Here is a 26,639-nt window from a genome sequence, read left to right as displayed (position 1 = left end):
TCTTGACTGTACCTAAAAACCAAGCCTCCACAGCCCTCTGCGGTAGAGAATTCCAAAGATTCATCACCCTCTGAGTGCAGTAATTTCTCCTCATCTCAGTCCTAAATGGCCAACCCCTTATTCTGCGACTGTGACCCCTGGTTCGAGACTCCCCAGCCCCAGGGAAACATCCTCCCTGCATCTACCCTGTCAAGCCCTGTAAGAATGCTGTACGTTTCAGTAAGATCACCTCTCATTCTTCTAAACGCGAGAGAATATAGGCCTGGTCTACTCAATCTCTCCACCTAAGACAATCCCCCTCTGTCCCAGGAGTCAGGCTGGTGAGAGGAGAGGGAAGGGAGAAGATGGAGGTGGAGAAGGAGAAGAGTGGGAGACAGAACGAGGGAGAGTGGAAGGATGAAGAGGGAGGGAGGAAGTTCACGACGCGTGTGTTGCTCAGGCTATTTCGCTGGCGTTTCCTGCAACGACCTCATCACACACTGCTCAAATACACTCCAGCAATCATCTTGTACTGGGCCTGCACACAACATGCACCGCTAATGCATTACAGTATTCAGAAAGAGTCTCGGTAACATTACAGTGCATGCAATATACAGCTGCAACATTCAGAAACAGTGTTTATCTTTATTGCTGGTGCACAGGCTTGCATTTGGTCCACTTACACCCACCCCGTAATTATGGAGGACACAGGAGTGGAATTTTTATTTTTGAGTGAGGAGGAGGAGGAAGAGGAGTTAGAGAGAGCATCCAAATTGAAAAATAATGTTGTAAAAGCAGCTTTTCTGTTAGTCATATCTGAAGCAGCTCAATTGTAAACTGGTGAATCATCAAACAACAGGGTTTGATTAAATCTGCACTCGGGTCAGGTGCAAACCCAACACAAACCAGGAATTCGACAAATAAATAACGAAGGCCGTGCAGAAATCACGACTGGTCCGATCTGTGCCAAGGATGCACTTTGCAAAATGTTTGTCGAGGACAATCTTCACCGCCAGCCGCTGAAGACCCACAGCTCCTTGGCCAAAGTGAATCTTCCAATAGTTGCCGTTAGTGATTAGGTTTGTGGGCGGGTTGTGGTGAATGACATACGCCGTGTGCTTCTTCGAGCCGTGCCCACCACCCCCGTCCGCTGGCGAGACAGGGGGCAAGTCCTTGCGCCACGCCTGGCGGCCCCCCTCACGGGGAGCACCGCTCAAAACAGCAACCTCAAATCGGACAAGAGTTTCCAAGAGGTTTGAAGACCAACCTCATCCCTTCTGGAAGGGGCACGGCATTTTCGGTGCTTGCCACAAGGGGAAGACAAATCAACCGTGTGGTCCAGGGCAAACGGCTCCCGTTTAGCAATTCAGCTTTAAAAACAGAAACAAAAACAAACAGGGCGAGGATACATTGACGCCTCCCCTGGGTCCCGTTAGTGTTAGTGATGAGTCGAGATGCCCTGTCTATCAGTGCTGCGCTTGTTCAAGACTGACTCCCAGCGTTTGGTAGACCTCCTTCAGAATTAACAGTGCTGTGTCTTCCGATTCCCTGGAGGACAGGACGACAAAATGTAGGTCAGCTTCGAAAGAAATGGCAACATGTGTTTTCATTCTGTTATTTATACAAGAACATAAGAATTAGGAGTCAGCCATTCGGCCCCTCGAGCCTGCTCCGCCATTCAATGAGATCACGGCTGATCATCGACCTCAACTCCACTTTCCCGCCCGATCCCTCGATTCCCCTAGACTCCAAAAATCTATCGATCTCAACCTTGAATATATTCAGAGACTCGGCATCCACAGCCCTCTGGGGCAGAGAATTCCAAAGATTCACCACCCTCAGTGAAGAAATTCCTCCTCGTCTCTGTCTTAAGTGATCCTGAGACTGTGACCCCGGATTCGAGGCTCTCCAGCCTGGGGAAACAACCTCTCTGCAGCTACCCTGTCAATCGCCCTCAGAATCCTGTATGTTTCAATGAGATCACCTCTCATCCTTCTAAACTCCAGAGAGTATAGGCCCATTCTACACAACCTCTCATCGTAGGACAGCCCTCTCATCCCAGGAATCAATCGAACATCCATCTAATTGTTGAGTGAAGAGGGATTAAAGGCGTAAAGGTCGGCTCAATGGGCCCACCTGCTAAATCCTGGGCCTAGTTTCTTCGATGAGTCAACCCGCCAGAATGAGGGCAGGTCAGATGGTCAGCAACTCCAACGTAGAAAAACACCCCAAGGCACTGCACAGAAGTGTAATCAGGCAAAAATGGATGCCGACCCAGGAGGAGCAGAGGGTGGGAGAGCGACCAAAAGCGTGGCCAAAGAGGGGGGGGGTCTTAAATAAGGGAGGGAGATGGAGAGACAGAGGGGAGGGAATTCCAGAGTTTGGGGACTAGATAAAAAGACTTTTGCATTTATATAGCGCCTTTCACGACCACCGGACATCCCAAAGCGCTTTTGGGGTGTAGTCACTGTTGGAATGTGGGAAATGCAGCAGCCAATTTGCAGCACAGCAAGCTCCCACAAACAACATTGTGATAATGACCAGATAATCTGTTTATTTGTTTGTGATGTTGGTTGAAGAATAAATATTGGCCAGGACACCGGGGAATAACTCCCCTGCTCTTCTTCGAAATAGTGCCGTGGGATCTTTCTGTCCACTTGAGAGAGCAGACAGGGCCTCGGTTTAACGTCTCATCCGAAAGACGGCACCCTCCGACAGTGCAGCGCTCCCTCAGCACTGCACTGGGAGTGTCAACTTAGATTTCTTTGTGCTCAAGTCTCTGGGCTTGAACCCACAACCTTCGGACTCAGAGGCGAGGCTGCGGCCCACTGAGCCACTAGTTGGCACAGAGTGGGAGAGGTGGCCAAAAGGAGGGGTCTTAAATAGGAGAGGGAGATGGAGAGACAGAGGGGAGGGAATTCCAGAGTTTGGGGACTAGATGATTGAAGGCCCGGCCACCAATGGTGATCTAAGGGTTGGGGGGGGGGGGGGGCGAGATGTATAAGAGGTGAGAGAAATACAAGTTTATTTTCAGATCTGCTGCATTTCTAGTTCCTCCCCACCTGATGCACTAAAGCAGGGTAACCCAGTATAATGGAATGGGCTATTTTTCAGCAAAGAACATAGTTTCTGTCTCCGTCATGCTCAGTTCCACCCATTATGTCTCGGCTCTTAAAAATCCCCCCCACCCCGCAACCCCCTCGCCCAACAGCACACCTTTGGCTCTGGTGTTGCTCCAGGTCACTGGGCCAAGGCGTGCACTCTGTTTAAATGTCACGTGCTGCAACGCTGACAGTGACTTAGAAAACACCGCAAGCCGCTAACTGACCCAACGCCTCCGTCAGCGAATCGCCGCCAAGTCTTATTCTACGTCGCAGTCCCGCTGCTCAACCAAGCGAGCTGTCGGATCTCAATCTCGTGTCCCTTGCTCGCCTGGCTCCCCAAATCCGAGCACTGAGCCCCCCCCCCCCCCTCCCCCCTGCCACTGTGCCGCCGCCCCTACCAGTAACAGAGGTGGCTCTGCAGCGCGAAGAGATACTCGTTGAAACTTTCAATGGGTTTCTCCTGCAGCACGTAATCGATGCGCCGTCCCCCGTTCAGCATTCCGATCTTGATCTCCTCCTCCAAGGAGCAGCTGCTGTCGGTCTCCGCTTCAAAAAACAAAATCAACTTCGGGTCACGCATCTGGAAGGCACTGCCTGAGAGGGCACTGCCTCAATCACAGCTTTTAACAATAACTTGTATTTATAGGGCAACAGGCATTGACATAGAAACACAGAAAATAGGTGCAGGAGTAGGCCATTCGGCCCTTCGAGCCTGCACCACCATTCAATAAGATCATGGCTGATCATTCACCTTAGTACCCCTTTCCTGCTTTCTCTCCATACCCCTTGATCCCTTTAGCCATAAGGGCCATATCTAACTCCCTCTTGAATATATCCAATGAATTGGCATCAACTCTCTGTGGTAGGGAATTCCACAGGTTAACAACTCTCTGGGTGAAGAAGTTTCTCCTCATCTCAGTCCTAAATGGCTTACCCCTTATTCTTCGACTGTGACCCTGGTTCTGGACTTCCCCAACATCGGGAACATTCTTCCTGCATCTAACCTGTCCCGTCAGAATTTTATATGTTTCTATGCGATCCCCTCTCATCCTTCTAAACTCCAGTGAATACAAGCCCAGTCGATCCAGTCTCTCCTCATATGTCAGTCCTGCCATCCCGGGAATCAGTCTGGTGAACCTTCGCTGCACTCCCTCAATAGCAAGAACGTCCTTCCTCAGATTAGGAGAGCAAAACTGAACACAATATTCCAGGTGAGGCCTCACCAAGGCCCTGTACAACTGCAGTCAGAGATCTGACGACGAGATCCAACAACGCCTCCAGTGCGCCAGTGCAGCCTTCGGCCGCCTGAGGAAGAGAGTGTTTGAAGACCAGGCCCTCAAAACTGTCACCAAGCTCATGGTCTACAGGGCCGTAGTAATACCCGCCCCTCCTGTATGGCTCAGAGACGTGGACCATGTACAGTAGAAACCTCAAGTCGCTGGAGAAATACCACCAGCGATGTCTCTGCAAGATCCTTCAAATCCCCTGGGAGGACAGATGAACCAACATCAGCGTCCTCGTACAGGCCAACATCCCCAGCATTGAAGCACTGACCACACTTGATCAGCTCCGCTGGGCAGGCCACATAGTTCGCATGCCAGACACGAGGCTCCCAAAGCAAGCGCTCTACTCGGAACTCGTCCACGGCAAACGAGCCAAAGGTGGGCAGAGGAAATGTTACAAGGACATCCTCAAAGCCTCCCTGATAAAGTGCGACATCCCCACTGACACCTGCGAGTCCCTGGTCAAAGACCGCCCAAAGTGGAGGAAGTGCATCTGGGAGGGCGCTGAGCTTGAGTCTCGTCGTCGAGAGCACGCAGAAATCAAACGCAGACAGCGGAAGGAGCGTGCGGCAAATCGGGCTCCCCTCCAACCCTTCCCTTCAACGACTATCTGTCTCACCTGTGACAGAGACTGTGGCTCTCGTATTGGACTGTTCAGCCACCCAAGAACTCATGCTAAGAGTGGAAGCAACTCTTCCTCGATTCCGAGGGACTGCCTATGATGATGATGTATTTATAAAGCGGTTCCGTGTGGCCCTGGCCCTGATGCCAGCCCGAGATCCCCTGGCAATGGCAAGACTGGACGGTCAAGATTCGCGTTGAGGAACCGTGCCCGTTGATGGCGTAACCATTCTTTGTGACTCACTTTTTGTATAGTTACAAGGTCAGCGCCTTCAAAAGGAGCATACCACGTCAAGGTACAGCATGTGCTGGAGAGCGACGGCTGTGAAGAGGGCGACTGGATTGGATGTCACCAAGGTCGAGGTCGCTGATTGGAGCGTGGGCAGGTACTGCAGGAGCAGCGAGGTTGGGGCGCAGGAGTGGCGAGTGATCGTGGAACAATGTGATCGAGGCCCAGGAGAGGCGAGGGCCCAGGGGCAGCACGGGCCAGCCCACACTGCGATATGTGTGCACACTGGGTCCGTGCAGCAGAGCAGGTCTCCAGTCATCCTGGTTAATCCTTGCCACTGGACCAAGACCTCGCTCTGTTTAGCCCATGTGGTGGCTGGTGTGCAACGGCCACCACACGTTAAAAAAAAATCAATACACGGGCATCTTCCACCCTTCAGGATGTAGTTCGGGATCTGGAATATCAGGTCCTTCATTGAAACACCTGTGAACTCATCCCTTTTTGGCGTGGAAGCAAGTCATCCTCGATATGAGGGACCACCTAAGAAGAGAAGTATTTATATAGCAACTTTAACGTAGTAAAACGTCCCAAGGTGCTTCATAAAAACATTATAAGACAAAAATTTGACGTCAAGCCACATAAAAAGAAATTAGGGCAAAAGCTTGGTCAAAGAGGTAGGTTTTAAGGGTGTCTTAAAGGATGAAAATGAGGCAGAGGTGTGGAGAGGTTTAGGAAGGGAGTTCCAGAGCTTGGGGCCTCGGCAACAGAAGGCACAGCCACCGATGGTTGAGCGATTATAATCAGGGATGCTCAGGAGGGCAGAATTAGAGGAGCGCAGAGATCTCGGGGGGTTGTGGGGCTGGAGGAGATTACAGAGATAGGGAGGGGCGAGGCCATGGAGGGATTTGTAAACCAGGATGAGAATTTTGAAATCGAGGCATTGCTTAACCGGGAGCCAATGTAGGTCAACGAGCACAGGCGGTGATGGGTGAGCGGGACTTGGTATGAGTTAGGACACGGGGCAGCTGAGTTTTAGATGACCTGAAGTTTGAGTAGGGTAGAATGTGGGAGCCCAGCCAGGAGTGCGTTGGCATAGTCAAGTCAAGAGTCAATTCAAAAGGGAATCGGCTAAGTACCTGAAGGAAAAAAACATTTGCAGGGCTATGGGGAAAGGGACTGGCTGAAATGCTCTTGGAGAGCTGGCACGGGCTTGACGGGCCGCATGGCCTCCTTCTGTGTTGTAACCATTCTATGAAGACTAGCGAGGTGTCCACAAAGCATTGCTTCACGGGTGGCAATACCAGCATTTATACAGTGCCTTCTGTTGTAAAGCCTCAAAGGGCTTCTCACATCCTAGTCAGTGAATTTATTTGGGGCGGGTGGGTGGGCGCGCAGGGAGGGGGGGTTGGGTGAGGGAGACACACGGTGATGGTTAGGGAAAAGGGGCAGCCAGTCTCACACTGCCACGTGATGTTGCCAAGAAAGACAAGTTGACCAGGGCACTGGGAGATCACCCTGCTCCCTCTTCAGAGAGGAATGTGGGAATGAAGGGTTGTGGACAGTCTGTGGGATCGGCAAAGCACGTGTTACAAATTGTGTCGAAAAGCAAGGCGACCTTGACAGGAAAGTAGAGTGCAAGAGTCACTCGGCCATGTCTGTAATGGTCTGGAATAGGTCAGCTTGGTCACTTATGTTTGTGGGCATGGGATGAGTTCATGATGGCAATGAGGTCCCTTCTGGTCAGGGTAATAAATGATTGCCCTGAAAAACTCGTCCTATCAGGTCACTTGTGTTTATGGAAGTGCATGTTTGTTTAGTTCATGCTGTTATTCTGTTTGTATCTTTGATTTGTTGGTGTCATGCACGGATTGTGGCGATTAACGGAGGGATTTGGGAGGAGCGAGACGGGAGGAAACCACTGTTTATCAGCAAGCTCACACTGGACTCTGGAAGTGTGTTGTCTCACGGAGCTCTCATACTGGTTTAGTGAGGTGCGGAGTTCCAATCAAGACCCGATCCTGCATCGCTACAACTGGCTGTGTGCGCAATCTGGCGTTTAAAGTCACGAGACACAGAAGAACAAGGGAGCAGACCAACAAGAACCTCAAAAGATGCCAGGCCCACAGATCATGCGGCGCTCCCTCGGCACTGGAATGCCGGCCGATACACCCACCACATCTCCTCCCCCACCCCCCCACCGCCGGGTTTAGGCTCAAAACTACGATCAGCCGACCCCTGGCCGAACCCCCGGCAAATGCTACCGATGGAGCCAAGCTAACGGGCGCACTGACCTGAGGAGAAGGATACCTGGGGAGAGAGAGAGGGAGCACTTTGAGACACTTGTTAAAATCAAGACCGATTTCAATTCAATCGGCAGGACTGGTGTTCCAGAGCTGACTGGTGACTTGAACGCGAGTTAACAATAGAGATGGAACTAATTGCACATCTTTCCCGCAGTGCCGAGACGCACAGGTTTCCATAAGAACATAAGAAATAGGAGCAGGAGTCGGCCATTCGGCCCCTCGAGCCTGCTCCGCCATTCAATAAAATCATGGCTGATCTTCAACCTCAACTCCACTTCCCTGCCCGCTACCCATAACCCTCGACTCCCTGATAGTTCAAGAATCTGTATATCTCTACCTTAAATATATTCAATGATCCAGCCTCCACAGCTCTCTGGGGCATAGAATTCCAAAGATTCACAACCCTCAGAGAAGAAATTCCTCCTCATCTCTGTTTTAAATGGGCGACCCCTTATTCTGCAACAATGCCCCTAGTTCTAGATTCCTCCACGAGGCGAAACATCCTCTCTGCATCTACTTTGTCAAGCCCCCTCAGAAATAAGATCAGCTCTCATTCTCCTAAACTCCAATGAGTATAGGCCCAACGTTTCCTTAGAAGACAACCCCTTCATCCCAGGAATCAATCTAGTGAACCTTCACTGAACTGCCTCCAAAGCAAGTATATCCCTCTTTAAATAAGGAGACCAAAACTGTACAGTTACATAGAAATATAGAAACTAGGTGCAGGAGTAGGCCATTCGGCCCTTTGAGCCTGCACCACCATTCAATATGATCATGGCTGATCATGCAACTTCAGTACCCCATTCCTACTTTCTCTCCATATCCCTTGATCCCTTTAGCCGTAAGGGCCACATCTAACTCCCTTTTGAATATATCCAACGAACTGGCCTCAACAACTTTCTGTGGAAGAGAATTCCACAGGTTCACCACTCTCTGAGTGAAGAAGTTTCTCCTCATCTCGGTCCTAAATGGCTTACCCCCTATCCTTCGACTGTGACCCCTGGTTCTGGACTTCCCCAACATCGGGAACATTCTTCCTGCATCTAACCTGTCCAATCCCATCGGAATTTTATATGTTTCTATGAGATCCCCTCTCATTCTTCTAAATTCCAGTGAATACAAGCCTAGTCGATCCAGTCTTTCTTCATATGTCAGTCCTTCCATCTCAGGAATCAGTCTGGTGAACATTCACTGCACTCCCTCAATAGGACTTTTCTGCTTTTATACTCTATCCCCCTTGCAATAAAAGCCAACATTCCTTTAGCCTTCCTGATTACTTGCTGTACCTGTATACTAACTTTGTGTGTTTCATGCACAAGGTCCTTCTCTGAACTGCAAGTACATCCCTCCTTAAATCCTTGTTTTGGTTCAAACCCTTCGGCTGAATTCACCCACCCCACCCTCCCATCAGGAAGCCATGATTGGAGGTGGAGAGTAGGCCGTGATGATGTGACCCAGTCTCGCTCCGGCCTGGATACTTGCTGGGATTCTGGGAATGCCGAATCGATCCCGCTTGTCGTTTGGGACGTGAACGTTTTACGAGAGCTATAGAGAGAGGCACGGGGAGGTGTTGGAGGGAGTTGGCCCCACCTTCAGTCTCCTTGGCTGCCGGCTCGTTGCCGTGGTGACCCATGGCGGCTGCGTCGGCGAGCAGTTGCGGCGTGGCCGACTGGATCCGGGTCAGCGACTGCCAGGCGCTCCTCAGGGAGCAAAACAATCCATTCTTCAAATCCGAGCCCATCCGGGTCAGGCTGTCCTTCAGTTCTGCTCGGACACACACACACAAACAGATGGCAGTGCAACAAAATAATCTTCATATATAACCCAAGATCCCGCCCCCAGACCGGGAGAGACCGCCCCGGGCCCCGCCCCCAGTCCGGGAGAGCCCGTCCCCAGAATGGGAGACCCCGCCCCGAACCCTGCCCCAGACAGGGAGACCGCGCCCCGAGCCCTATCCCCAAACCAGGAGACCACACCCCAGGCCCCGCCCTCAGACTGGGAGACCCCGCCCCGGCACCCCCCCACCCCCAGACAGCAATCGAACGGAAGGGAAAATATGTACTTTTGATAAAAGTTTTTTTCCCAAACAAAAGTTCTTCGACTCAGTAATTTAATTTGTGCGCTGTCTCGCCAGTTCCAGTTGTTGCCGGGCTTGGCCGCATGGAACCAGGTGGCCATTTAGCCTGGAGCCACCTCCGTGCACACCTTTGGTTACAGACACGGGGGCTGAAAGTGCCCCCCTCTTTAAGGCCCATTACCATCTCCAAGAGCCTGTGTGACTTCAAGCAGGGTTGAGGGAGGCTGTGGAGGTCCTAGTGGACGGGGAACGGACAATAGGCCACCGAGAGGGGAGGAACCAAGACGGGGGGCGGGGGGGGAATGGGTGGAAAGAGTAAAAGAACAAGTCAGGGAGGGGTGTGGGAACAAGAACTAGAGAAGCGTCACTCTCTGGTCCACCTTGGCGGCCTCGTGTCTCGATCGTAATGTGCAAAGCAGCCAGCGCAGACTCGCTCCAACAGTGACCTGACCCAAGTGGTAGGGGAAGCGGGCATTAGCACCAGAGTGCCTGCACCCGGGTACAAACAGGATGCTCCTGTCCTCCACAAGAACCCAGCAAGATAGTGGATTGCAACTACAGCACCGTGTGGGCTGTGGGGACAGAGTGTGGGGGGGGGGGGGGGGGGGGGGGGGGGGAGGAGGGCACTAATTGGGTCACTCTTTCAAAGAGCTGGCACAGGCACGCTAGGCCGAATGGCCTCCTTCGGTGCTGTACCATTCGCTGTATGCAACCACAAACCTTTTGGGCCATGTCCACAGCAGCAGGGTAGACCGGTGTCCACAGCAGCAGGGTTACCGGTGTCCACCTCACCCCTGTGCAGAGCCAAGTTGGATTCAGAACTCAGAAAGGCTAAATACACCAGATAAATTGGAAGGCGTTGGGTCAAACGTGGTCAGACCTTGCACTGGTTTAACAGGTGCCATGTTCGGGTCTGACCATTGCCATCTGGATGTTACTTACCCAGGTGCATTCTCTTCCTGCCCTTGTGGTGAGGGATCAGCATTGGCTCCAGCTCCACGTCTGGCACGATCATGGGCTCCACCCTGTAAGCAACGGGATCAAACTACAAGGGCGGGTGGGAGGGGAGAGAAGGACAGACGTCAAAAAGGGTCATCACCAAGTGTGACACAAAGCTGCACCATCTGACCCCAGACCGTTTCCTGGCTTCAAACTCAAAACCCCGGCACCTTCATCAGGAGAGAATTACGGAGGAGATAAGCCTCCAAAAGGGACAAAGCAGTTGTGTTACTTGTGGTGAATCTGGCTAGTGACCTCTAGACTTGACTATTCCAGTGCACTCCTGGCTGGCCTCCCACATTCTACTCTACGTAAACTAGAGGTGATCCAAAACTCAGCTGCCTGTGTCCGAACTTGCACCGAATCCAGCTCACCCATCACTCTCTTTGCTCTCTGATCTACATTGACTCCCGGCTAAGCAACGCCTCGATTGCAAAATTTTCATCCTTACTTTCAAATCTCTATGGCCCTCACCCCTCCCCATCTCTGTAATCTCCTCCAGCCCCATAACGCCCCCTCCCGCAACAAGATATCTGGGCTCCTCTAAATCTGCCCTCCTGTTATAATCGCTCCACCATCGGTGGCGGTGCCTTCTGTTGCCTGGGCCCTAAGCTCTGGAATTCCCTCCCTAAACCTCTTGGCGTCTCCTTTAAGACTTGCATTAAAACCTACCCCTTTGACCAAGCCTCTGCCCTAATTTCTCCTTATGTAGCTCGGTATAGAATTGTGTTTTATAAGACTCCTGTGAAGCTCCTTGGGGTTTTAGTGTCACAGTGGGCAGCACTCTTGCGGAGTCAGAAGTTGGGGGTTCAAGTGTTTTTTGTGTCAATTTTTAAAAATTTTTTCCAGGGAAGCCTCTCTCGGGGTTGCTCCAAGGCTGGCTCCTTGCCTTGGGATTTTCAGTTGCTCAGATGGACTAGCGCACTAAGAGGAGGCGTGTAACACCTCCCTTCGCGCTCCGCCCCACTCTCGGGGCCCAGCTGCTGAATGCTACGGCTGCGGACGCAAACCATCTCCCGGCGCAAACTTTACCGCCCCGCCGCCATTACCGCCCTGATAAACCCTCCGTCCGAAAACGCAAACCCCGAACTTGCCCGCAGAGCCCGGAGCCGATACCTACGGGGTGATAGATGTTGAGGAACCTCCGGCACGTGGGGAAAGTGTAGTTGGGATCGATCCTCTTCAGCCCTCGCACCGTCAGGAACATCCCGATCGGCGAGCCGAACGCAAAGAAGATCTCCGGTTCAAAGTTGAGGCGCGGATAGTTCACTGAAACCTGAGGCCCGGGGTGTTGGGGTGGGGGGGGAAAAAATAAATAGTTCTTTTTAAAATTCAATATAAATGCCAGATGGCGAACCACCTTCACAGAGCAACTGTTGGCTCATGCTGTGCAGCCTCGACAACCAGCAATTCTATCACCGATTGGTTCCTAGGACACGAGGGTTGTCCAATGAGCAGAGATCAAGTAGATTGAGCCTACATTCTCTGGAGTTTAGAAGAATGAGAGGTGATCGCATTGAAATGTATACATTTTTTAGGAGGGCTTGACAGGGTAGATGCAAGGAGGACGTTTCCCCCTAGGCCCAGGGGTCACAATCTCAGAATAAGGGGTCGGCCATTTAGGACTGAGATGAGGAGGAATTTCTTCACTCAGAGGGTGGTGAATCTTTGGAATTCTCTGCCCCAGAGGGCTGTGGAGGCTCATTCTTTGAGTATATGCAAGACAGAGATCGATAGATTTTCAAGACTGAGATCAATAGATTTTTTAGACAATAAGGGAAGCAAGGGATTTGGGGATAGTGCAGGAAGGTGGTATTGAGGTAGAAGATCAGCCATGATCTAATGGAACTGCAGAGCAGGGTCGAGGGGTAGCAAGGCTTACTCCTGCCCCTAATTCTTATGTTGCCCTTGGCAACGCAGGCCAAAGGGGCACAATTCATGGCTGCAACAAGAGGCACCAATTCCTCGAAAGACAAGTAGCTTCCTCGGATGACCTATCCCCAGGTGACCTTTGGCTTTGGCCTGCTCTGTTGTCAGCCAAGCAGCTGACAGGCCAGCGCCCATTCGGAAGCAGATGGGAGTCACGGCTGCCCTGCTCCCATTCTAAAAGGAGGCCCCATGGAAAGCCACATCCTCTGCATGCCCTTCATTCCGAGCAGCTTCTCCCACAAGACTTGTGAACGCCATGATTGTCTGCCACCTGGCAACGTTTCGCACCCAGGCTGCACGGAGGGGATGACGCAGTCGTTGCAAGAGTGGTAATTTCAGCTTAGCACCAGCTGCAATGCCACGCGCTGGATCACCCCCCCATGCTGCTTGGCTTGGCGTGGCGTACTACACATTAATCGCACAAGCCCAACAACACAGGGGCCAAAGCGTTATATGCTAAAAGTGGGCTGCTCTGAAGATACTTAGACTATAAGAACATAAGAAATAGGAGCAGGAGTCGGCCATTTTGTCCCTCGAGACTGCTCCGCCATTCAATAAGACCATGGCTGATCATCTATCTCAACTCCACTTTCCTGCACTATCCCCATATCCCTTAATAGCCATAAATCTATCTGTCTTGAATATACTCAACGACTGAGCTTCCACAGCCCTCTGGGGTAGAGAATTCCAAAGATTTACCACTCACCGAGTGAAGAAATTTCGCATCTCAGCCCTAAATGGCCGACCCCTTATTCTGAGACTGTGACCCCTGGTTCTAGACTCCCCAGCCAGAGGAAACATCCTCCCTGTGTCTACCCTGTCAAGCCCTGTAAGAATTGTGTAAGTTTCAATGAGATCACCTCACATTCTTCTAAACTCCAGAGAATATAGGCCTAGTCTACTCAATCTCTCCTCATCGGACAATCCTCCCATCCCAGGAATCAGTCTGGTGAACCTGCGATGCACTCCCTCTATAGTTAAGTATATCCTTCCTTCGGTAAGGAGACCAGAACTGTACACAATACTCCAGGTGCGGTCTCACCAGGGCCCTATATAATTGCAGCGAGACATCTTTATTCTTATACTCAAAACCTCTTTTAAGAAAGGCCAACACATCATTTGCTTTTTTGATGAGGATGAGGATGGAGGAATTTCTTCTCTCAGAGTGCTGCAAGTCTGTGGAATTCTATGCCCTTGAGAGCTGTGGAGACTGGGTCATTGAATATATTTAAGATGGAGATAGACAGGTTTTTGAGCAATAAGGGAGTCAAGGGTTCTGTAATATAGGACAACATACCATACCATACCATACATCAGCCAACATATCAGACTGGATAAAACATGCAGTTTGGTTACAGTGCATGCTACCAAAAAACGTTTCACCCAATTTGAGCATGCCATTTCCTTCATGGAGTACAGTAGTTCAGGGGCTTCTATTTATTATATAACATAATATTATAAAGAGCCATTGACCTTGCAATGATGGATTGCGTGTCAGCAGTGGCTCAGTGGGCAGCACTCTCGCCTCTAGGTCAGAAGGTTGTGGAGCACAAAAATCTAGGCTGACACTCCGAGCAGTGCCAAGGGAGCGCCGCACTGTCGGAGGTGCCGTCTTTCGGATGAGACGTTAAACCGAGGCCCCGCCTGCTCTCCCAGTTGGACGTAAAAGATTCCACGGCACTACTTCGAAGAAGAGCAGGGGAGTTATCCCTGGTGTCCTGGGGCCAATATTTATCCCTCAATCAACATAACAAAAACAGATTATCTGGTCATTGTCACATTGCTGTGTGTGGGAGCTTGCTGTGCGCAAATTGGCTGCTGCGTTTCCCACATTACAACAGCGACTGCGCTCTAAAAGGTTGTGACGAAGGGTCACAGACCCGAAACGTTAACTCGGTTTCTCTCTCCACAGATGCTGCCTGACCAGCTGAGATGTCCAGCATTTTCTGTTTTTATTTCAGAATCCCAGCATCCGCAGTATTTTGCTTTTGCTCTACAAGTACTTCATTGGCTGTAAAGTGCCTTGGGACATCCGGCGCTCGTGAAAGGAGCTATATAAATGCAAGGCTTAATAAAAAAAAAAACTCATCCTGAAGCCGTGATCTGCCCGTTAATGCCGTCAAAACCCTCGGGTCTTCCACCAATCAGGGCACTTGGAAATAGCCAAAGTGGCATAAATCTACCGGGGCATCTGATGGAAAAACAGGAAGAGCAAACCTGGAAAGGTTTAGAACATCGGGATCCAGACAAGGTATTCTCTTGGAGCTCCCTGCCAATGTCATGCTCCTCGGTATGTACCGCGCGCTCCATTTCCCCGTGAACAGAACCCCCGTGCTCGTTCAGTGAGAAAAATGCTGCGTTACAGAATAAACTCGACATTTACCAATGACTTGGGGAACAGAAATGGTGCAGAGTTCAAAAGATGCTGCCGAGCAGGTTCAGCCGAGCGCTGGATCAGCATTTAATCACAGGTTGCAGAATATTAACTATTCACTGAGCAGAACCGTTTCAGGTAACACCCCTTGAAATTACTCGCGTCACCGCTCATTATACTCGCTCTCTCCCCCCCACCACCCGGGGAACCAACATGCGATCAGGACACAGGTTCCTTCAAAGCTGCCTGGCCTCGCGTTAATTAAAATGTTAATCCTCGGATGTGGGCGTCGCTGGTAAGGCCGGCATTTATTGCCCATCCCCTAATTGCCCCTTGAGAAGGTGGTGGTGAGCCGCCTTCTTGAATCGCTGCAGTCCGTGTGGTGAAGGTGCTCCCACAGTGCTGTTAGGGAGGGAGTTCCAGGATTTTGACCCAGCGACGATGAAGGAACGGCCGATATATTTCCAAGTCGGGATGGTGTGTGACTTGGAGGGGAACGTGGAGGTGGTGGTGCTCCCATGCGCCTGCTGCCCTTGTCCTTCTAGGTGGTAGAGGTCGCGGGTTTGGGAGGTGCTGCCGAAGATTAAGAGGAACGGTCCCACACAGGACGCTCAATGGCCTTTGCATTGTACAAACCGCACGTGCGCAAAACTTGAATTTAAAGGGACCGCGCACGGTAAAAAAATATTAGAGGGAACTATGTGCGCAAATTTAAAGGGACCATGCACTAAAAGGAACAGGCCACGCAGAACAAAGTGCAGCTTGTAGGGAACATTGTTCCGGACGTGCTCACATCAGAGATTACACACGCACGCAGACACTCGCTCGCTCGCGCGCACACACACTGCAAACCGTGCATGCAGCTGTCGAGAGTGACAGGGACAGACCAAGGCACAACACAGCAAACACAGGAGACGAGCGAGAGGAGGAGGTACGTGAGAGACCAACCTGGCCAGTGCCAATTGCCAAGTACCAGCTGGTGGCATTGGGAGGCGCGGGCTATTCACAAAGATAAATCCAAAAAAAAAAAATCACACAGGGGTCAAAGTTAACAACGCAGCCAACACCGACCTTCAACAGGAGCCTGCGACGAAGGCAGAGAATGCTGGAAACGCTCAGCGGGTCGGGCAGCGTCCGTGATAAGAGGACAGCGTTAACATTTCAGGCCCACCACCCTTCATCAGAACTGGGAAAAGCTGGAGATGTAACGGGTTTTAAGCAAGTGTCAGGGGCAGGGGGGGGGGGAGGAAATAACACAAAAGAGGTGTGTGATAGGGTGGAAGGCAGGAGAGATTAAATGACAAAAGGGATGATGGTGCGAGGCGAAAGGAGATGGTAATGGGACAAGTAAAGGAACAGAAGATGGGTCTAGATAGGGTGTCAATGGGAATGGCAGAATTACCTGCTGTCCAAAAATAAATAACATTTTAATCTCTCCTGCCCTCTACCCTATCACAGACCTTCCCTTTTGTTCTTTCCCCCCCCCCCCCTCCCCCTGCCCCTACATTTGCTTAAAACCGGTTACATCTCTAATGCTTCCCACTTCTGACGAAGGGTCATTGCCCCGAAACGTTAACTCTGTTTCTCTCTCCACAGATGCTGCCTGACCCACGGAGTGTTTCCAGCATTTTCTGGTTTTATTTCAGATTTCCCGCAGCCGCGGTATTTTGCTACCGTTTCACTCGAACCCGTCGCTGATACAAAAGCAGACGAGGCAGCCGCTTGTAAAAGGCACCGACGCTTCGGGTGGGCATCCGGTGATGAAAATTCCCACGCCGAGGGCTGGATTTTCGGCGTCGAGGATTTCGGGGCGTTAATGGGGGCGGGGCGGTCCTGATACCGCCCCGGGAACAGTTTGCGCCTCAGTCAGCAAAATTGGGCAGCTGGGCCCCGGGTGTGGGGCGGAGCGCTAAGGGAGGCGTTGCACACCTCTCTCAGGGCACTAGGCCGGCTGAGCAAGGGGCAATCCTGAGCCAAAGAGCCGGCTTGCGGATGCCCGGAGACAGGCCTGGTGAGAAAAAAAAAACCCGATAAAAAAACCCCACCTCGGGGCTGGATTTACGGCTCGTTGCTGCCCGTGTTTTCGGCAATGGCGGCAGTGAGCTTTTCCGGGCGGGCGGCCAGCTTCCTGTGTTTTTGGGGCCGGGATTGCGGGACGTGGAGCATTACCGCCCGGGAGAGATGAGCCGGCGTGCAACACCCCGCTGGTTGCGACACCGGCCAGATTTTTGCCTCCTGCATTACCCGTAGCGCCCTGCAGCGCCCCCTGGTGGGATCGCCTGTGAACGGGGACGGCCCGACCTGCAGCGCCCCCTGGTGGGATCGCCTGTGAACGGGGACGGCCCGACCTGCAGCGCCCCCTGGTGGGATCGCCTGTGAACGGGGACGGCCCGACCTGCAGCGGCCCCTGCAGCGCCCCCTGGTGGGATCGCCTGTGAACGGGGACGGCCCGACCTGCAGCGCCCCCTGGTGGGATCGCCTGTGAACGCGGACGGCCCGACCTGCAGCGGCCCCTGCAGCGCCCCCTGGTGGGATCGCCTGTGAACGCGGACGGCCCGACCTGCAGCGGCCCCTGCATCGCCCCCCGGTGGGACCGCCTGTGAACGGGGACGGCCCGAGCTGTAGCGGCTCCCGCAGCACTCCCTGGTGGCCTGACCCGTAACGTCCCACAGCGCCCCCTGGTGGGACCGCCTGTGAACGTGGACTGCCCGAGCGACTGCAGTGAAGTCAGTAATTGCCGACCTCGGGTAAGCGCGATTAGGTTTTTTTTATGCGATTTATGTGGTGGTGGTGTGGGCTGTGGATTGGGAATGTTTTGTTACAATCTATGTGGGAGTGTTGAACTTTGCAGGTTACACACACTTCACTCTCGAGCGTGTGTATTGTCAGCTGTAAACAGCTCCGGGATTGCAAGGACGGGATGACCTCGGGGAGAGACACAAAGAGTTCCAGAGGGTGGCTGCATTCAGATTCGACGCAAGGGTTTCCTGACCTGTGCAGGGTTCTGCTTTTAATGGATTAACAACTAGTACAGGCAACAAGGACAGCTCAAGTGGTTGTGGGAAACACCTCAATGCCTAGACTGCACTCAGCTCTATTGAAGTGTGTATTGCACCATGTGTAAAACTCTGCGATGCCACCCTCCAACAGCATTCGACCAGAGCACATCCAAACGGACTGGGTCAGAGTTCATCCGAGCAACACTCCTTCCAGGGACAGACATCTGGTCAACTCTTGGTCACTAGGAAACCTTGGGAGTCCATGAGATTCATTTGTTAGCGTCGATTATTGCCCACTGCAGAGAGGGGAACAGCAGGAGGAAGATGGATGTGTATTGAATGGAGTGAGTTTGTCAGCCATGGCTCAGTGGGCAGCACTCTCGCCTCCGAGTCAGAAGGTTGTGGGTTCAAGTCCCACTCCAGAGACTGGAGCACAAAAATCTCAGTTGACACTCCAGTGCAGTGCTGAGGGAGTGCCGCACTGTCGGAGGTGCCATCTTTCGGATGGGATGTTAAACCGAGGCCCCGTCTGTCCTCTCAGGTGGACATAAAAGTTCCCATGGCAGTATTTGAAAGAAGTGCAGGGGAGTTATCCCCGGTATCTTGGACCAATATTCATCCCTCAACCAACATAACAAAAACATCACATTGCTGTTTGAGGGAGCTTGCTGTGAGCAATTTTGGCTGCGCATTTCCCACATTACAACAGTGACTACACTCCAAAAGTACTTCATTGGCTGTAAAGCACTTTGAGACGTCCGGTGGTCGTGAAAGACGCTATATAAATCTAAGTATTTCTTTTTGTCTTTTAAGTTTGTGCTTCCGTAGGTTTGTGAAATTACACACAATTATTGGCACTTTCTCAAACCTCAACAAGCCAAATTGGCAAATAAAATGCAGGCCTGTGCCACTCCTGGATTTACTCAGGAAGCCGGATCCTGTGTCAGCTGTTGGTCAAGCAGTGCTTACCTGACCGATGCCGACATCGAACTGTTCGTAGTTGACCGAAGTGACGCTGCTGTTGGACAGGGGGCGCTGCGACTGCTCGCCGCCCCCTTCCTCCTCCGCGGACTGGCCCACTTTCCCAGGAATGGCCCTCGGCTCGCCCATCTGCTCCTCTTCCCGGTTCTCCTGCCAGATATAAACGCACTTGCAATAATGCCGTCACTGCAACACTCTGCGGATTGCCGAAACAGAGATTTCAGCTCAGGAGGCCGATCGGGCCAGTGCTCAATTCATACCTCCCCCCTCTTCCTCTCTGCCCCCCACACCCAACCTCCGCCCCCCCCCACCTCTGCCTTGCCTCCCCCCCGCCACCCCATGCGCCCCTTACTTACCTCCACTCCCACCACCCCCCCACCTACCCCCGCCTCCCCCATCTCCCTACCCCCCTTACCTACCTCCGCCCCCCCCACCTACCTTTCGATTATTTCATTACAATAGTGACTACACTCCAAAAGTACTTCATTGGCTGTAAAGTGCTTTGAGACATCCGGTGGTCGTGAAAGGTGCTATATAAATGCAAGTCTTTCTTTCCTTCAATGGCCTCTTAGAATAAAATCAGAATTTGCAGCACAGGAGGAGGCCATTTGGCCCGTCGTGCCTGTGCCGGCTCTTCGAAAGATTGCTTTGTCCCCCACCCCACCGCCAGATTTTTGTCCAGAGCCCTACGGCAGTGCATTTGACAACCAGAAACCTCCACCACGCGGCAACATTCCTTCCGACCGCACTCTTCACGTTGAGGCAGAGTTGTAGCTTACACTGGAGGTGATACAAAACTCGGCTGCCCCGTGTCCTAACTCGCACCAAGTCCCGCTCACCCATCACCCCTGTGCTCGCTGACCGACACTGGCTCCCGGTTAAGCAACACCTCAATTTCAAAATTCTCATCCTTCTTTTCAAATCCCTCCATGGCCCTCGCCCCTCCCTATCTCTAATCTCCTCCCCCCCCCCCCCCCCCCCCCCCCCCCCCCCCGAGATGTCTGCGCTCCTCTAATTCTGCCCTCTTGAGCATCCCTGATTATAAATCGCTCAACCATCGGTGACCGTGCCTTCTGTTGCCTGGGCCCCCAAGCTCTGGAACTCCCTGCCTAAATCTCTCCACCTCTCTACCTCCTTCAGGACATACTTAAAACCGCCCTCTTTGACCAAGCTTTTGGTTACCTGCACTAATTTCTCCTTATGCGGCTCAGTGTCAAATTTTTAATCTCATAGTACTCCTGTGAAATGTCTTGGGATGTTTCACTACGCTAAAGGCGCTATGTTAATACATGTTGTTGTTGTATACCAGCAGCAAGGGCAAGCAATCAGCAAGCGACGCAGCACAGCGCGATCAACGGCTATACCTGGGCACTGGCCAGCTTCTTCGCCAGACTCAGGATTTTTTTCCTTGGTCCCAGAGGAATCCCCAGCTCCTTCAATTCGGTGTCGGAACACATCACCTGATCAAATAAAAATCAAAAAAAATGCGTGAACGGAAAATCAGGAAGATTTACAAGATTCATTTCACTCCACTGATTTGAGTATAACTTGTCACACATTGCAAAACATTATGCATTCGAGCCAAACTTCCCCTATCTTCTGACACTCCAGTACAGTGCTGGGGGAGCACTGCACTGTCGGAGGTGCCGTCTTTCGGATGTGACGTTAAACCGAGGCCCAGGCAGCTGAAGGCTCGGCCACCAATGGCTGAGTGATTATAATCAGGGATGCTCAGGAGGGCAGAATTAGAGGAGCGCAGACATCTTGGGGGGTTGTGGGGCTGGAAGAGATTACAGAGATAGGGAGGGGCGAGGGCCATGGAGGGATTTGTAAACAAGGATGAGAATTTTGAAATCGAGGCATTACTCAACCGGGAGCCAATGTCGGTCAGCGAGCACAGGGGGTGATGGGTGAGCGGGACTTGGTATGAGTTAGGACATGGGTCAGCGAGCACAAGGGGTGATGGGTGAGCGGGATTTGGTGCGAGTTAGGACATGTGGCAGCTGAGTCTTAGGTGATCTCAAGTAAGCTAAGAATCATTTTAGTGAGCAGTTAATTGGGTTTGCATGTATACTTGCTGAAGCTTTATCGGGTCAAGGGGTAAACTATGGTTCTATCCAACTTGATGACTTGTGGAACCAATGAAATATCAAGCCTAGTGACCAAAATGCTTCAGAACATGAGCTTGGCAGCTTCTCGGATTTCACAGGGACAGAACTTCAATCCAAGTATCAACCAGGATGGCAGGACTGACATATGAAGAAAGACTGGACCGACTAGGCTTATATTCACTGGAATTTAGAAGAATGAGAGGGGATCTCATTGAAGTATACAAAATTCTGACGGGATTGGACAGGTTAGATGCAGGAAGAATGTTCCCGATGTTGAGGAAGTCCAGAACCAGGGGTCATAGTCTAAGGATAAAGTGTAAGTCATTTAGGATCGAGATGAGGAGAAACTTCTTCACTCAGAGAATTGTGAGCCTGTGGAATTCTTTTCCACAGAAAGTTGTTGAGGCCAGTTCGCTGGATATATTCAAAAGGGAATTAGATGTGGCCCTTACGGCTAAAGGGATCAAGCGGTATGGAGAGAAAGCAGGAATGGGGTACTGAAGTTGCATGATCAGCCATGATCATATTGAATGGTGGTGCAGGCTCAAAGAGCTGAATGGCCTACTCCTGCACCTATTTTCTATGATTCTATGTAACTGGCACATGCTCTTTGGCTTCCCCCTTGAATCAACCAGTCTCGGGTTGTCCATCTGTGTTGCAAGGACAATCGTTGTGTGGAAGAGGAAGAGGGAACGGATGAGGTGCATCTCAACACCGCAACAATGCCTCTGGGCCCGTTGGCCCAATGCCAAGTCATTGACTGTTCCTGTGGCGCTCCATGGGTTCAAATGTCCCAGGCTACCAAGGACTGCGCACTTTTCAGGCGATTCACCTTGGAGAGGAGGTTTGGGGGCGCAGGAGAGAGATGTGGAATTGATTGAGAAGAAAAAATGCAGGAAGACTTTCAGACGCATCTTACCAGTGACTCCAAGTCCAGCTTTTCCTTTTCCAAAATGCTCAGGAACTCGGACAATCCGTGTTTTTTCAGGGCTTCCTCCACAGTCCTCACCTCCTGGGGTGTTCAAACAGAAAAGAAAAAGGCTTCAGCGTTGCGTACAGTTTGGCCCAAACTCCGTGCGGCCGGTATCTGTCTGGCGGTCCCGTGCCGAGGGCACAGGTACTGATGTCGGGTAAGGAGAGGATCGGGTATAGCTGAAACCGTCCTCAACGCTTGAAAAGCCGTGCTCACGTTCAGCGCTGTGGTTCTCAGATGGCCAAATAACAACATGTGGGACTGTTCGAACTGTCCCCGAAACAACAGCCACAGCGGGTGGAAATTTGAACAATAAAAAAAAAAAGAGGCTGGAAATTGTTGTTTGCAAAATTAAGATTCGCGTTTCTATAACGTTGCTCCGTCTACTTCAACACAGGCATATGCCCATTTAACATCTCGACTAAAACAGTAAAGGAATTGTTATGTATGTAAACCTGTAATTACCATGTCTAACCACCAGAGAACTTATCCCCTGGAGTCCCAAGGGATCCCACAATCCCTTGGGAGCACCTGTATATAAGGAGACCTCACAGGCTGGAGAGGCACTCTGAGATCTGTTATAAAGGACTACGGTCACACTTACTTTGAGCTTACAGTATCTAGCCTGACTCCTTATCCAAGAACAGGAATTTCATACAAACTCAATAAGCAGTTGTACATAAGAAATAGGAGCAGGAGTCGGCCATTCGGCCCCTCGAGCCTGCTCCGCCATTCAATAAGATCATGGCTGATCTGATCTTGGCCTCAACTCCACTTCCCTGCTGGGTCCCCACAACCCTCGCCTCCCTTATCGCTCAAAGATCTGTCCATCTCCACCTTAAATATAGTCAATGACCCAGCCTCCACAGCTCTCTGGGGAGAATTCCAAAGATTTGCGACCCTCAGAAGAAATTTCTCCTCATCTCAGTTTTAAATGGGCCTCCCCTTATTCTGAAATTATGCCCCCAGTTCTAGATTCCCTCACGAGGGGAATCATCCTCTCTGCATCTACCCTGTCGAGCCCCCTCAGAATCTTATATGTTTCAATAAAATCACCTCTCATTCTTCTAAACTCCAATGAGTATAGGCCCATCCTGCTCAACCTTTCTTCATAAATCAACCCCTTCATCTCAGGACATCGTATACACCAATATTGCTGTTATTAAAGACCAGTAGGTAGTGGAAATACATCAGTGGGGCAGAGGGAGGAGGTCACTTTTCAAATGACAGTTTGATCACGTTTAAATATACAGGACATCGGGTACAGGAGAAGGCCATTCAGCCCCTCGAGCCTGCTCCATCATTTCATTAAACCAAGGTCGGTCTGTAACTCATCTCCATTTCCCCGCCTCCGTTCCGTATTCCTCGATACCCAACAGACATCTGCTGATTTTAGTCTTGAAAATTTCAATTGATCCCCAGCATGCACCATCTTAGGGGAAAGAATCCCAGATTTCCAATGCCGTGTGTGGAAAAAGCACTTCCTGATTTCACCCAGGAAAGGTATAGATTTAATCTGGATTCCCAACTCCTCCTTCACCAGGAATTGGTAAACCAGATGACATTCCATTACCCGCGCTACGCCTTAACGCTGCTCCCAAGGCCGCTTGCCGCTCCTTGTATGGCCCCGACCTGCCGCTGCTGTTCTCACGCAGGCCGCGGCCATAAAAGGAGCGGCGAGCGACCATGGACAGCGTGGAGGAATACCGCTTCAGGGAGCAGCGCGAGCTGGTGCACTAGGGCGACGGCAGCAAAGAGTGACATCATCAAGGTCCAGGTCGGTGATTAGAGCGAGAGCAGGTACAGCAGGAGCACCGAGATCGGGGCAAAGGAGCGGCAAGAGACTGTAGAGGGATGTTATCGGGGCCCAGCCCGCACTGCAATATGTGTGCACGCTAGGTCCATGCAGCAGAGCTGGTCTCCAGTCGTCTTGGATAACCCTTGCCACTGGACCAAGACCTAGCTCTGTCAAGCCCGTGTGGTGGCTGGTGTGCAATGGCCACCACACGTTAAAAAAAATCCACGCACAGGTATCTTCCACCCTTCAGGATGTAGTTCAGGACCTGGAATATTAGGTCCTTCAGTGAAACACCTGTGAACTCATTCTTTTTTGGCGTAGAAGCAAGTCATCCTCATTTCGAGGGACCGCCCATGATGATTATTATGTCTGTGACGTACCTATGAATGACTCCACGAGGCAATGTGTTGTACTCAAACTGTAGTGACCTTGGTCCTTTATTCGTAACTCCAGAGTGAGGCAGCCGCATGGTGGCTCCCCTTTTATGCAGCCCCTGCCACCAGGGCAGGAAACCCCAGGCTCCACCAGTTGCACCCTCTAGTGGTCCCAGCATAGTATATACACAGTGTAAACCTTATTGATAGTACATCAGGTAAACAAGTCTCCATCTTGTGCAACTATACAGTGACTACGCAGGAGTATATCTATAGTCTGCATATATAACAATGATGACAGGTGGTAAATTGCCTCTGTGAATGTGCAGCCACCATAGCTCCCTCCAGTGTACTGTAGCACTGCTCCTCGCATCTCCCGGGATGTGAAGAATGGTGAGGAGCTGAAGTTGCATTAAACTTACACAAGGAGGGAAGCAACTCCAATGAACGTCAAAAAACCAGAGAGAGAAAATTCCAATGCACCACTCTCTCGTTCCCCTTCCAGCCAGAAATCCCAGTAAAGCCCTCCCATAAACCGCACTGGTGTGACGAGCAGCCCCGGTCTCCATGCGCGGGACCTCCCGGACTGACTGTACCTTGGTGGAGGAACGACAATTCTTCCTTGCCTCGTGCCGTCTGCCAGTGGATTCTCTGGAGCTGGAGCCGGAGCTCGCCTGGTTTGTCAGAATGTCGAAGATTATCAGAGAGCCTGAGAAAAATGGGACACCACGTTAATGGGAGTGAGTTCCACCTTCTCACCACTCTCTGGGCGAAGAGTTTTCTCCCGAATTCCCTGTTGGATGCATCAGTGACTATCTATGGAACTTAGCTTTGGTCTCACATGTAGAAACATCTTCTCTACGTCGACCCTATCAAACCCTTTCATAATCTTAAAGACCTCTGCCCCTCGAGGTTAGTTGGGGTTAAGTAACTCCTTGTACAAGGACAATATAACTCATGTGGGGTACAGTACCATAGTGGCTATGTTACTGGACAAGTAATCCAGAGGCGTAATCCAAAGATCCGGATATCATGAGTTCAAATCCCACCACGGCAGCTGAGGAATTTAAATTCAGTTCATTAAATAAATCTGGAATTTAAAAAAGCTAAATAGTCAGCACACTCAACCCGGTAAAAGTAAAGCCGTTGCATTTGACTCCAATGGTACTGGCAAAAGCTTGCCGATATTTACATTTATTTTATGGCACAGAAACAGGCCATTCGGCCCAACTGGTCCATGCGTTTATGCACCACATGAGCCTCCTCCCACCCTACTTCATCAGTACGGTAGCATCATGGTTATGTTACTGGACCAGTAATCCCGAGGCCTGGACTAATGATCCGGAGACACGAGTTCAAATCCCACCTCGGCATCTGGGAAAATTAAATTCAGTTAATTAAATAAATATGGAATAAAACGCTAGATGCAGAAATGGTGACCATGAAACTACCGGATTGCCGTAAAAACCCATCTGGTTCGCTAATGTCCTTCAGGGAAGGAAATCTGCCGCCCTTACCCGGTCTGGCCTATATGTGACTCCAGGCCCACAGCAATGTGGTTGACTCTCAGCTGCCCTCTGAAATGGCCCAGCGAGACACTCACTCAGTTGTATAATGCGGCTCAGCACCACCTTCTCGAGGGCAATTAGGGATGGGCAATAAATGCCAGCCTCGACAGCGATGCCCACAATCCGTGAATGAATTTTAATAAAAGCTTCAGCACAGAGATGTAATCGTAGGCTCATCAGCTCCAGCAGGAGTCCCAGTTGTCACAATCGGACAACGATACCTGGGAGTGGGTTAGAGGCAGAAATCTACAGAGGGCTTCCATGGTTTATATTTATAATAATGGACACACAGATAGAAACATAGAAAATAGGTGCAGGAGTAGGCCATTCGGCCCTTCGAGCCTGCACCACCATTCAATGAGTTCATGGCTGAACATGCAACTTCAGTACCCCATTCCTGCTTTCTCGCCATACCCCTTGATCCCCCTAGTAGTAAGGACTACATCTAACTCCTTTTTGAATATATTTGGTGAATTGGCCTCAACAACTTTCTGTGGTAGAGAATTCCACAGGTTCACCACTCTCTGGGTGAAGAAGTTTCTCCTCATCTCGGTCCTAAATGGCTTACCCCTTATCCTTAGACTGTGTCCCCTGGTTCTGGACTTCCCCAACATTGGGAACATTCTTCCTGCATCTAACCTGTCTAAACCAGTCAGAATTTTAAACATTTCTATGAGATCCCCTCTCATTCTTCTGAACTCCAGTGAATACAAGCCCAGTTGATCCAGTCTTTCTTGATAGGTCAGTCCCGCCATCCCGGGAATCAGTCTGGTGAACCTTCGCTGCACTCCCTCAATAGCAAGAATATCCTTCCTCAAGTTAGGAGACCAAAACTGTACACAATGCACCAGGTGTGGCCTCACCAAGGACCTGTACAACTGTAGTAACACCTCCCTGCCCCGTACTCAAATTCCCTTGCTATGAAGGCCAACTTGCC

General features: G+C 51.1%; 1 protein-coding gene across 3 annotated transcripts in view; it reads right to left on the bottom strand.

Annotated features, from left to right (window-relative positions):
- Positions 1-580: 580 nt before the first annotated feature.
- The window catches only part of LOC139235038 (triacylglycerol hydrolase DDHD2-like), a 51,807-nt gene continuing 25,748 nt past the window's right edge, over positions 581-26,639 (bottom strand). For 2 of the 3 annotated variants that reach the window (XM_070866143.1, XM_070866145.1), the window contains exons 9-18: positions 24,731-24,843; positions 21,909-22,001; positions 20,243-20,338; positions 18,867-19,028; positions 15,847-15,897; positions 11,716-11,871; positions 10,539-10,641; positions 9,110-9,283; positions 3,482-3,629; positions 581-1,527 (exon numbers count right to left, since the gene is read on the bottom strand). In XM_070866143.1, the coding sequence (XP_070722244.1) occupies positions 1,446-1,527; positions 3,482-3,629; positions 9,110-9,283; positions 10,539-10,641; positions 11,716-11,871; positions 15,847-15,897; positions 18,867-19,028; positions 20,243-20,338; positions 21,909-22,001; positions 24,731-24,843 (1,178 nt within the window). In that variant the 3' untranslated portion in view covers positions 581-1,445. The remainder of the gene's footprint in view (positions 1,528-3,481; positions 3,630-9,109; positions 9,284-10,538; positions 10,642-11,715; positions 11,872-15,846; positions 15,898-18,866; positions 19,029-20,242; positions 20,339-21,908; positions 22,002-24,730; positions 24,844-26,639) is intronic. The other variant, XM_070866144.1, reaches the window with a different exon arrangement.

Source organism: Pristiophorus japonicus, chromosome 22, assembly GCF_044704955.1.
Source record: "Pristiophorus japonicus isolate sPriJap1 chromosome 22, sPriJap1.hap1, whole genome shotgun sequence".
Classification (NCBI taxonomy): Eukaryota; Metazoa; Chordata; class Chondrichthyes; family Pristiophoridae; genus Pristiophorus; species Pristiophorus japonicus.
The sequence above is the reverse complement of the archived record's forward strand: the minus strand, read 5'-3'. Positions and strand labels throughout refer to the sequence as shown.